Source organism: Solea senegalensis, linkage group LG17 (assembly GCF_019176455.1).
Source record: "Solea senegalensis isolate Sse05_10M linkage group LG17, IFAPA_SoseM_1, whole genome shotgun sequence".
In the NCBI taxonomy this organism is placed as follows: Eukaryota; Metazoa; Chordata; class Actinopteri; order Pleuronectiformes; family Soleidae; genus Solea; species Solea senegalensis.
Window position 1 is genome coordinate 5,861,246 of NC_058037.1, and position 11,543 is coordinate 5,872,788.

At 43.4% G+C, this 11,543-nt stretch overlaps 1 protein-coding gene across 2 annotated transcripts in view; it reads left to right on the top strand.

The window, feature by feature from the left end:
- The window catches only part of LOC122783985 (B-cell lymphoma/leukemia 11B-like), a 29,121-nt gene extending 19,924 nt beyond the window's left edge, over positions 1 to 9,197 (top strand). For both annotated transcript variants that reach the window (XM_044048987.1, XM_044048986.1), the window contains one exon: positions 3,852 to 9,197. In XM_044048987.1, coding sequence (XP_043904922.1) covers positions 3,852 to 5,974 — 2,123 coding nt within the window. In that variant the 3' untranslated portion in view covers positions 5,975 to 9,197. The remainder of the gene's footprint in view (positions 1 to 3,851) is intronic.
- The last annotated feature ends 2,346 nt before the right edge of the window (positions 9,198 to 11,543 follow it).

Here is an 11,543-nt window from a genome sequence, read left to right on the forward strand (position 1 = left end):
TGTTTTTGTGAAGGTGTGCGTGCGTGCACGGCGACGGTAGAGGAGAGGAGGGGCTGCAGGGGCAGGTTTGAGTCCCAGTGGCCTAGCCTGCGGGCGGCTTTGTTCTGTATGCTAATCTATCGCCGTGGCGTTCTGTCGCCCTTGATGGAATGTTGGAGGAGTACAGCGGACCTGAACCCCAGGAATGCTGCAGTGGGTGCCCACGCACGCACACACACACACACACAGACTCACAGACACGCACACACCTCTGACACCTACTGTAACATTTCATCTGCTTCCTGACTCACCTCCTTGTTAACACGCAGAACCTGCACTGTCTTCTGTTTCTATTACAAACTTTGCTCCCTGGATGTAATATCGTTCACCTTGCTTTCACCCTCAACGTACCACAGCAGAGAAGCTGGAGGGCCAGCGTTCAAATTCTACGTATTTTCAATTATGATTTCTTTTCCCTGAGCTTTGTGAGAGTAAATCTGGCATCAGTGAACACTCATTACATCCACTCACTGTTCACCATCAGCTGTGAAGCTCCAGTTTGCCCATCTTGTTGAATGCTGAGCTTGTGGAGTTTTGTTATTTTTCTGTGGTCTTATTATAAGTCCTTTTGGATTAGAAAATCTAATAGAGGCCCCAGAATGAAAGGGTGAAATAAATGGACAGAGCTCCAGCTCATGCTTCGTAATATAAATCAGAGTCATGCTGGGGAAGTGGCATATGTGAATTCCTAGATTAAACACAAATCCACATGTCTTCACCATACGCCTGGTGTCTACTTGAGCCCTGCCAAGCTTACACCAACTTTTCTACACTGGCCATATGCGAACAGTCAATACCATGGCTCTCCTTCATTCACTGGCATTTTGTTTGTACTTTTAAGGAAAAATAATGGCTATAAAAGGCAATCTGGAAAGAATAAAATCTGATGTAAAGCTCAGATCTTAGTCCCCGAAGACTGGGTTAATTGGCCTGGTGGTTTAGTAAAAAAACCAACCCAGGAGAAAAGGAGAGCATTATTACTGGCCCACCTCAGCTCCATGCATGTGCCAATGTTTTAATAACTTCCTCCAGGCTTCCTGGCCCTTAGCCCTCGTTTTGTTGAACAGGGCAAAGAGCTGGTCTCTGTGCCAGTCTCAGGTTGTGTTTCTGTTTAATGGAAGAGTCTGGCTGGGTGGACACCTGGGCGGATGCATAAGATGTTTTTTTTTTTCCCCTCGATGCATCCTGTCACACTGTTGCAGTCACAAGTAGTTGTATTGATTGTATTAAAGTACCGTATCGCCGAATCGTGCTGCATTTCATTGAATCTCTCATCACAGTCATATTCACTGAGGATGTGTGTGTGTGTGTGTGTGTGTGTATGTGTGTCAGTATATGGGAGTCTGTGTGTCTGATGGGTGTAAATTGGGTGATTAGGTCCAGCATCAGTGACTGCATGGAGAGGAGAATGTGACTGTTCTAAATGGTAGTTGACCTTGGTGGTAGGTGGTGGTCTGTAATTGGCACAAACTGGAGCATGACACGGCCCACTGTGATTCTTAAATGATGTATTCACACCCTTCAAGTATGTGTGTGTGTGTGTGTGTGTGTGTGTGTGTGTGTGTGTGTTTCAAGTGGACGTGCGGTGGATGTCTGCGAAATATGTCCCAAAGCATTTGTGGATATATACATATATACATGTATGTATATATGTTATTGTTATTATTCCATTGTGTTTTCCCCCCTCTTTTCTCTTCCTATCCTCCCCCTGCTCTTGCTCGCTTGCTTCTTGGAGAAGTTGATAACATTTGTCTTAGGCCGTCATTAGGCAGTAGCCATCAGCTGCCACTCTATTAGCTGCCACGCTTCCTTTAACAGCATATGGCTCGGCAGTGTACAATATGACAAGATGCAAATGTGTTGCTATGGCGGGGTGGAAGGTTGTTGGGGAGGGGCGTTGCATGATGGAGCTTGGTTTTTATTGATGAGGCCATGTGTGCAAACCAAAATACAAATAAAGTAACAATAAATAAAATAAAAATACACGATTCGGTTAATTTAGTGGGTTCATCAGTCCGACTCCCAATCTCACATCTTCACTTCATATTGATCCTATAGTGTGTTGATGGGATTATACAGCTCCCAAGTCTATAGACACCTCTCGGTCTCTCAGGGTATGCAAATATGCCGTGTGTGTGTGTGTGTGTGTGTGTGTGTGTGTGAATGTGCATGTGCACTCAAGCACGTCTGGCCCTTAAAGTCCCTCCACCTCTCTTCTTACCTCCTCTCCTCCTCCTCTACCCTTCCCTCTCTCGCTCTCTTCTCTCCGTCCAAAGCTGTTAAGCTGTCCAGCTCTTTGCTGCCAAGTAGCTGTGTGAAGCCTAGCCAAACTAAACACGGGCATGCAGCCCACTACTTGCCACACACACACACACACACACACACGCACACACACGTACACGCTCATGCTCCCGGGGTTTTTGTCCATACACACATGCACTCACGCACACTCGCACACACGCACACACGTTAGTAGCAGGAGTCAGGTCGTGTCCCACCCCACGCAAACAGTGCGAGTGACGGCTGCACCAGAGGCCCACTAATAGCAGAGAAAAACAGACAGAAACAGTAAATGAGCCCCTCATTAACTTTTTCTGACCCAGTCTCCCCTGGGGAAAGCCAAACCAATCACACTGCCAAATCAGCTTCCTGTACTAGACACTCATCCAACATCAGCTTCCGCTCATCTGTTCTGCACGGTGCGAGTGTGTGAATGAATTTGTGATCGCACTGTGAGGGACAGAGAAAGAAAATTAAAAGAAAATGTCGACGTGTCCGCATTATGTGTTTTACATTCCATGACAACGGGTGGCTTTGAGACAGGCAGACGTCTTAAAGGCTCATTTTTTTGTGATCACATAATACTTTGGGTAAGAGCAACTTCTCCATCCTTGTTTTCACCCTCCGGGCTCTTGGCTTCAGGACCACCGTACTGACTTGACTCTGCTTGCGGTAGCTGCTGATCATAAAGTAGATGCAGATGCCAGCTAACATAAGACTGTGGAAATGCCTTTTCAGTGCTCGCCTGTGTTGCATTAGATGAACCCCAACCCTTGCTCTTTTTATGAGTCGAAGCAGGCTGACAGTGCCATGCTACAGTGACTGATAGATTCATTTAGCATTATTAAGTCTCACCATTTAAAGGGGCAATTTGTCAGTGAGTGACGTACAGTCTCTTTTTGTGTGTCTAAGAGAGACCACAACAGATCACTTTACCGTACTTGTTATTACACCAGTGACGTAGAGCTTCATTTAATGTGGACGCTGTGCTAAGACCAGAGGGGTCTTTACTGTTTACACATTGTCTCCATCACCTCTCCTGTCTCGCTTTTTGTGCATCTCTCTTCCTCTCTAATGCCACATCTCACCCCCTCTCTCCCTCTGTTCCCATATTTCCTTTTTCCCCCAATGGTGTTTTTTTTCTTTTTCTTCCACCGCTGCCTCCCCTGTCTCCATATGGAAATGACACAGTAGACGAGATGGATCTGTGTATTAAAACCTAGCTGACATTAGAATTAGCATAATGTGTCATGGCCTTAGGGCAGTACCTGCCATCTGCATTAGCCTGTAGACACGCACACACTCAAAACATTTATATGCACACAGACAAAGGCTCTTATACTCGGAGAGCGAATATGAGTGAACAATTAATTTTCCTAAACATAACTCTACACAGGTTGTTAATAAACATGCAGGCAGTGGAAAGTAATATACTGAAATAAAATGTTGAAGAAAAAAAAGGAAGTTTCTTTGCATATTTAATTTGCCCGTGTTTAGTACAACATTAATGTTTTATTTCTTTTGGCCCACAGATAAAGATGAACCATCCAGCTACATCTGCACTACATGTAAGCAGACCTTCACCAGCGCCTGGTTCCTGCTTCAGCATGCCCAGCACACTCATGGCATTCGCATCTACCTTGAAAACCACCTGGTTAACTGCTCCCTCACTCCCCGCATGGCGCTGCCTCCGCCGCCTGGTGCTGACGCCCTGCCCCGCTCTCCACTCCCGACTTTCCTCGGTGACGCCAACAACCCATTCCACCTCCTCCGCATGGCTGCGCCCCTGCTCAGGGAACACCCCCCTCCCCCGGGGTACATGGAGACCCGGCTGCCTGCAACGCCACCTTTTGTCAGCCCTCCACCTCCCCCAAGACCTCCTCTAGAGCGGCTAGGCCCAGAGGAGATGGGGCTGCTGTCCCAGCACCCCAGTGCCTTTGAAAGGGTGATGCGGATGACCCCCATGGAGCCTCCTTCCATGGACTTCTCCCGACGTCTGAGGGAATTGGCAGGCAATACGACTAATAATGGTGGGCCCACACCCCCCCTCTCACCCAACCGCGTGCCACCCACGCACCGCCTGCTGAGTCCCACGCTTTTCCAGCCTGGTGCCAAGCCCCCGGCATTTCTCACCTATGCCCCACAGCCACCCACCTCTCAGGCGGGACATGGTTCCTGCAGCCCTCCTGACACCCCTGGTCAAAACCAGGCCCCGGGGAAAGTCAAATCCTGCGAGTTCTGTGGCAAGATTTTCAAGTTCCAGAGCAACCTGATCGTCCACAGGCGCAGTCACACCGGAGAGCGGCCATACAAGTGTCATCTATGTGACCATGCCTGTTCCCAAGCAAGCAAGCTTAAAAGGCACATGAAGACACATATGCACAACAAGTCTGGGTCAATGAGTGGCTCCCCAGAGCAGGGGAATAGGTTAGATGGAGGAGAGGGTGAGGAAAAGAGCAGAGAAGGAGATTCAAGAGTAATGGGACTGGACAATGAGGAGGAGGAGGAGGAAGAGGAAGAGGAGGAAGAGGAAGAGGAGGAAGAGGAGGAGGAACTGAGGAATGGGAGTCGGCCAGATTCCAACTTGAGTGAGGACTCACAGGAGTTAAGCCAGAACAGGGAGAATGGCCCGACACAGTCTCCTGAGGAGAAGCTCATGAGCAGGGACAGAATAAATGACAGTGGCGGGGTGAGCATCATGCACCCATACAACCATGTGGACAATCATCTTAGACTTAACCTTAATAAGAGAAGCCTGGAGAGACAGTCCAACGGCGATGGTGGAGAGAGAGGTGAAGCAGAAAGAGAAAGAGAAAGAGAAAGAGAACGAGAACGAGAACGAGAACGAGAAAGAGAAAGAGAAAGGGAGAATGAGAGGGAGCAGGAGAGAGAGCGAGATGAACATGAGGAAGTTCAGAGGCCTGTGATGAATGGCAGAATTAGTGTATCTGAAGCAGATTCCTTCCCTGGGCTGTTCCAGCGTAGACCCACCCCCATTACCAGCCCAAGCCCCTCCAACAACAAGAGGATCAAAATTGAGAAAGAACAGCTGGAGCTTCCCCCAACCATTCCTCTTATCTCCCCGGAGAATGTCTACTCTCAGCTCCTAGCTGGTTATGCCGCTTCACGCCACTTCATCAGAGAACCCTTCTTGGGGTTCACCGATTCCCGTCAGTCACCATTCGCCACCTCCTCCGAGCACTCCTCTTCAGAGACAGGGAGCCTCCGCTTCTCCACCCCACCTGGTGAGCTGATGGAAGGAGGGAGCGCATCAGGCCGCAGCGGCAGCAGCACTCCTCTTCTCCTGCGGGGACCAGGACCAGGGAGGCCCCCAAGCTCCAAGGACAGGAGGAATGACACCTGCGAATACTGCGGCAAGGTGTTCAAGAACTGCAGCAACCTGACGGTGCACCGACGCAGCCACACGGGGGAACGGCCCTACAAGTGTGACCTGTGCAGCTATGCCTGCGCCCAGAGCTCCAAGCTGACGCGTCACATGAAGACCCACGGGCAGTTTGGAAAAGAGGTATACCGCTGCGACATCTGCCACATGCCTTTCAGTGTCTACAGTACACTGGAAAAACACATGAAGAAATGGCATGGTGAACATTTGATGGCCAGTGGGGTCAAACTGGAGCAGGCGGACAGAGGTTAAGCCAGCAACCATTAGATATACAGTGTACACAGGCAAACACATACATACACACACATGCATAGACACACACACACACTCACTCATGCATACAGTACTCACACACACACAGAGAATCCTTATAACCACTTCTTCAGCTATGGGGCTTGGCTGGATGTTCTCTCTCTTAGAAATTTGAGACTGATTGATGTTCATCTTTTTTTTGTCACAGAAACTGCCACCTGAGAATATAAACAAAGGGAAACTTTAATGAGAACTTGTCTGGAATGCCCTACTTGGTGTTTCTTGGCAAACTGTCTGAGGATTTTATCAGTTAGGAATCCATGGAGCCTTTTTACTGTGCAATAATTTCTGTATTTATTGGATTTTTGTAATGATATTTGGCATGTGCAGGTACATCTTTGTGGGATTTCATATGGAGTTAGTTTTGAAATGTGCTAAAAAAAGAGAGAAACCTTTTTTTCTAAAAATGCGATATTGGAGAGACATCCCCCTTAATACAAAATATGTTTTGTTTTTTTTTTTCCTTAAAGGAAGCGTATTATGATGTGAGAGCAAAGCTGTAAGAAGCCGTTAGCTTTTAAAATTAAAAAAATAATCGTTTCTATATTAACTGCAGCAGCGGACTACAATCCATTCCCGTACAGGCCTAAAGCACTAAATGTCAGCCTGACAATAAAATATAATGCTGAGTTTTAAAAAAACCCAACATTGTCTTACAGACCTGATAATATCATTTTAACTTATTCAGGGAATTTGCCCCTTAAAAAAAAGAAAAAAAGACAAGAAACTGGCATCTGAATAATTCCTAAAACTGTATCGCTTCCCTTGCTACAGTAAGGACATAAATAAAGGTTGCACTTAAAGGAGGTACCCTAAACTGCTTAATGCTCAGAACATTCCTATTGTAGGATTAAACCAACATATTTAATATGTTGAATAAGTTGAGACTACTTGTGATTAATGTGAGAAAAAGAAGAGTCCTGTTTATGGTTTGTAAATATATTCTTTTTTTCTCCTTTCTTTTTTTAAATGTTAAAGTAGCCCTGACTTTACGTGAAACACGGCCTAAAATTAAACAATCAGAAGACCAGCTGCTTGCCTCATCCACCGTATATGCTAAGTGTAACTACCATACATTATTGCTTTATCAGACCTACTTGATTATCTCTCCCCCACCTTATGTGTGCTTACTCAAAGGTGATTTGTTAAACGAAAACTACTTCAACAATTGTAACACTTTCTCAATCTTTCTCTATCTCCCTCTCATGTAGATGGCATCTCTCTCTCTCTCTTCGACCCGGGCCGAATTCCCCTTGTTCCTTTAGGATGCACAAAATGGTTTTGAAATGAAATTTATATCAATATGTGTTAGCGTGTGTGTTCTTCTCACTGCAGCGTGCTCTAAGCCTCTCTCTGACGGCGTCTTTTCACAGTTCACTAGCTCAGATTCATGCATTAGTGCGGCTTTTAAAAGGAAGCCGGTTCATTCGCCTCACAAAGCGATATGGGTTTAACTCCCAGTAACAGATTTTGAGACAGTGTGCGTGTTCGTGACTTTTGGGGATTACGGTTTTTATTTTCTGCATCATTCATTCTGAAATGAATCTGGTGAAAAAAAAAGAAAAAAAAAAGAGAGGCTATATGAGTTATGATAATTTTAAGCACAGCTGCACGAGGGGATGGCCGGGGCGACCTTGATGCGAGCTATTCTTCTGAGTAAAAATGAGAGACTGGAGCTGAGAAATGAAGAAGTGTGAGACAGAAATGGCCGGAGATAGACAGAGCGAGACCTTGACCAGGGAGAAGAGTCATTCAAATGAAATTGAAAGCACATGAAATGTGTGTTTCGATTTTTTTCTTTTTTTCTTTTTGTTTTGTACCCAAAATGCACATCTAGTGGCCGCATCTCATAACGGACCCTCAGAGTAGCGATGGAGTGAGCGTGAGAGGGAGGGAGACAGCAAAGCCACATGAAAGGAGATTGAGACTACATCAGTCATCTTACTACTGCAATTCTCAAGTCATCAAAATCATCCTCACTTGAAAGTTTGACCTGCCTCTCTGGCCTGTTGTCAGCTTTTATGCGTGCCACTTTTGTTTTCGGTGGAAAAAAAGGGAACACACTGTACCTTCAATGCAAATTCCTTGTTTTGTGATTCTCAGAAAGGGAAATGGTGTTTAGGTCAAAGCAGCTCTCCATAAGCTATTCAGCTCACACATATTTCAATATATTTCAGTGAATTAACACGAGGCGGGAGATCGTCTGAAGAACTCCGTTCAGCTTGCTTAAAGATGTTGATGCATGGGTGCAAAAATCCAATCCCTGTTGTAAGTGAACAGTGTATTCATTCCAGCAGAATTCAGCTCACAGTCAGGCCATACAATGAGCCATACAAGTATGAAATACATCAGATTGAAATGGGGACAGTGATCCAGACCACACATGGACATTCAGTCTTACAATATGTTTACAGTGTTGAAGTATGCCATTAATGAAATACTCTGTGTAAGTGTTTAAAAATGATAATAAAGTATTGTTTTCTCCAATGTTCTTTCAAATGTTTTTGAATGCCATAGCAGTTTTGTATGATTATCCTGGTGGAGGGATTTTATCTTCATAAATATGTTTCTGTATGATTACTTGTTCACTGTATGGGAAGACAATTTTTTAAATGTAATATTGCAGAATCATGCCAGAATACTCTTATTTTCTAAAAAGAAAAAGAGTGGTGCCATTATTGACTCATGGTCTCACTTCAGTTTCCTTTTTGTTTGTATGGTGAAGCTATCCCTCAAGGATGTAAAACAAAAATTATTAAAAAAGAAAAAAAAAAGAAAAAAAAAATTAGATGAGTGAACTAAAAAGCTAAACCTCTGCAGGGGAATATTATGGTTTGTGAGGGAATGCTTTCCAGATTCTATGATACATCCATGGACGTTATGTTTTCTTGCTGTTTTTTCCTCGTGGTTGGCTGAAGGTCTTGTGATGGCACTTGCAGCTGTAATTTTAAATACATTTTCATATTTCACTTTTCACTTACACTCTTTGTACAAAATAGTTTCCTTGTTCTTTTTGGGGGGAGTGCATCATTGTGAAAAAAAGTGACTTCAGAACAGTACACGTCGGCTGTTTTGAACATATATGTATTTTTGTAATGTGTTGAAAAATCAATACAAGAAAGCCAACACTTCAATAAATGTTGCAATTGCTCTATGACTGAAACAACTTTTCAATCTGTTTATTTCATCTCCTCTGCTGCACATCACACCTGAAATAAAACATGCGGAAGACCCCAAATTATTTAGTGAACAAATCTGCCAGTATATACAGAAAATAATGCATTCACAATATCTGCAATGGATTAAATACAAAACATATTATTATAGCCAGACTGCACTAACAAAGGGGAAAAACTAGCTGCATCTTTACCTGCCAAAAAGGCTGTATAATCAAACCATTGTAAACCGCTGATAATTTGAAATCTGATTGGCTTTGGTGCAGATAACCCAACTGACAACTGACTGCACCTGAACCTCACAGGATGTGAAGATAAGGATATGCGATGAATGAAAAGTTTACAAAACACACCCTCCACCGAAAGCCTTTTATATATTTCCCCCCAGATTGTTTTGTAAATACTGGACTTTGGAGTGTCAGAAATACATCTCAAGAAGACAGGATTATTAAATGAAAACACTTTTCCGTGCAACTATATTGCATTTGCACCGATGTTGTCTTTGGCCTTAACGTGGCTTCAGCGAGCAGCTGCAAACTCACACTTTCACGGAGAGAATGCCAGATACCTGGAGACCAGTGCAATATGATTAAAAAAAGTATATATTTATAATAATATAAAATATATTTTTTTATGATCACCATCATTGTTATGTTATTCGACATTCTATTTAAATTTACTTGTGAAGCTAATGGTTGAGAGTCTTATGCTTGATAAATTTTCCTGGCATGGGAACGGGGACCTATCCAGTATTTCTCGACAAGCCAGTGGCAGTCAGGCCTGTCCTTACTTGAGCCTCCTCCACCATTGGATAACATAACAGAAATAGTGAATGCACGGTGTGTACAGTGAACGTGTTCATGTATGTGCTCACACCTTTGTGAGAGCATGAGAAGAAAGAGGAGAGACACAACAATAGAGTGAAGATAGAGTAGTAAAAAGGACGCTTGCCATACACACCCAACCCATGATGCGTCTCAAAATTATCCACAATTCACAGTAAAAATACAAGCGTTATCTTAAACTATATTACAAATAATCTAACAGCAATACGTTATACTTATTATGTTTGGAGGATTTGGTGTTCTGTAGGAGTGATTTGATTGTGCCTTTTCCAACCGTCTGTGTGTGTGTGTGTGTGTGTGTTTTGTGCCTGAAGGCTGACATCTGCGTACCATGTTGGACCATTCTGGTCTTCTGGTCAGCAAAAATGTGCACATTGAGAAGATGTCACATTCCCACAGCCCTTATCCAAAGGCCTAACTATTAACATTTGGGATAGCACGACTCTCTGCGGATGGCTCGTGGCTGCAGATGTTTTTCAGTATTCAGAAAAGGTAAAAAGCTTTAAAAATCTTAGTCAAACAAATCCTCTTTGATCAATTTGTGTTTCATCTTTCAGATATCTGTTGAAAACATAAAGGAATGAATCTGTATTGAATTACTTTAAATTGAACAGAGAACAGAAATCTGGTGTATTCTCAAAACTGTAGAGGTTGACCCACATGTATGTGGTGGAGGCGTCGACAGCAATGGTTTTCATTCACGTTGAATGAGCAGTGTCAAGCACAGCCAAACTGCATTGTGGGTCCATTGCTTCGCTTGACTTTTGCTTTACGTGTATCAGGTTACATAAAAGTTCAATGCACCTGCATTTTCATCAGCCAATCAAATCATGGTACGCAAGTATTCCCACTTGGGTGCAAGCCAATCAAATCACTTTAATGTATTTAGCTTGAAGGCAAGCCCAAACAGAGCTCATGTACACTGTAATCAATTTATATTGTCAACAATGACAGACCAGACGCACATAACATCACAATCAACAGCCAAAACTGACCAAAAGAGAAAAAAGTCATGCTTTAGTATGTCGCCAAAATTTTGACAAAAAAGTCATGCTTCAGTATGTCGTCTAAATATAGACAAAAAGTCATACTTTGGTATGTCGTCCAAATTTTGAGAAAAAAGTCATACTTTAGTATGTCGTCCAAATTTTGACAAAAAAAGTCATACTTTAGTATGTCATCCAAAATGTGACAAAAAGTCATACTTTAGTATGTTGTCCAAATTTTGACAAAAAAGTCATACTTTGGTATGTCGTCCACATTTTGACAAAAAAGTCATACTTTAGTATGTGGTCCAAATTTTGACAAAAAAGTCATACTTTAGTATGTGGTCCAAATTTTGACAAAAAAGTCATACTTTAGTATGTGGTCCAAAAAGTGAAAAAAAAGTCATTGGTTAGTATGTCGTCAAAAAGTGACAAAAATGTCATTGGTTAGTTTGTCATCCAAAAAGTGAAAAAAAAGTCATGCTTTAGTATGTGGTCCAAA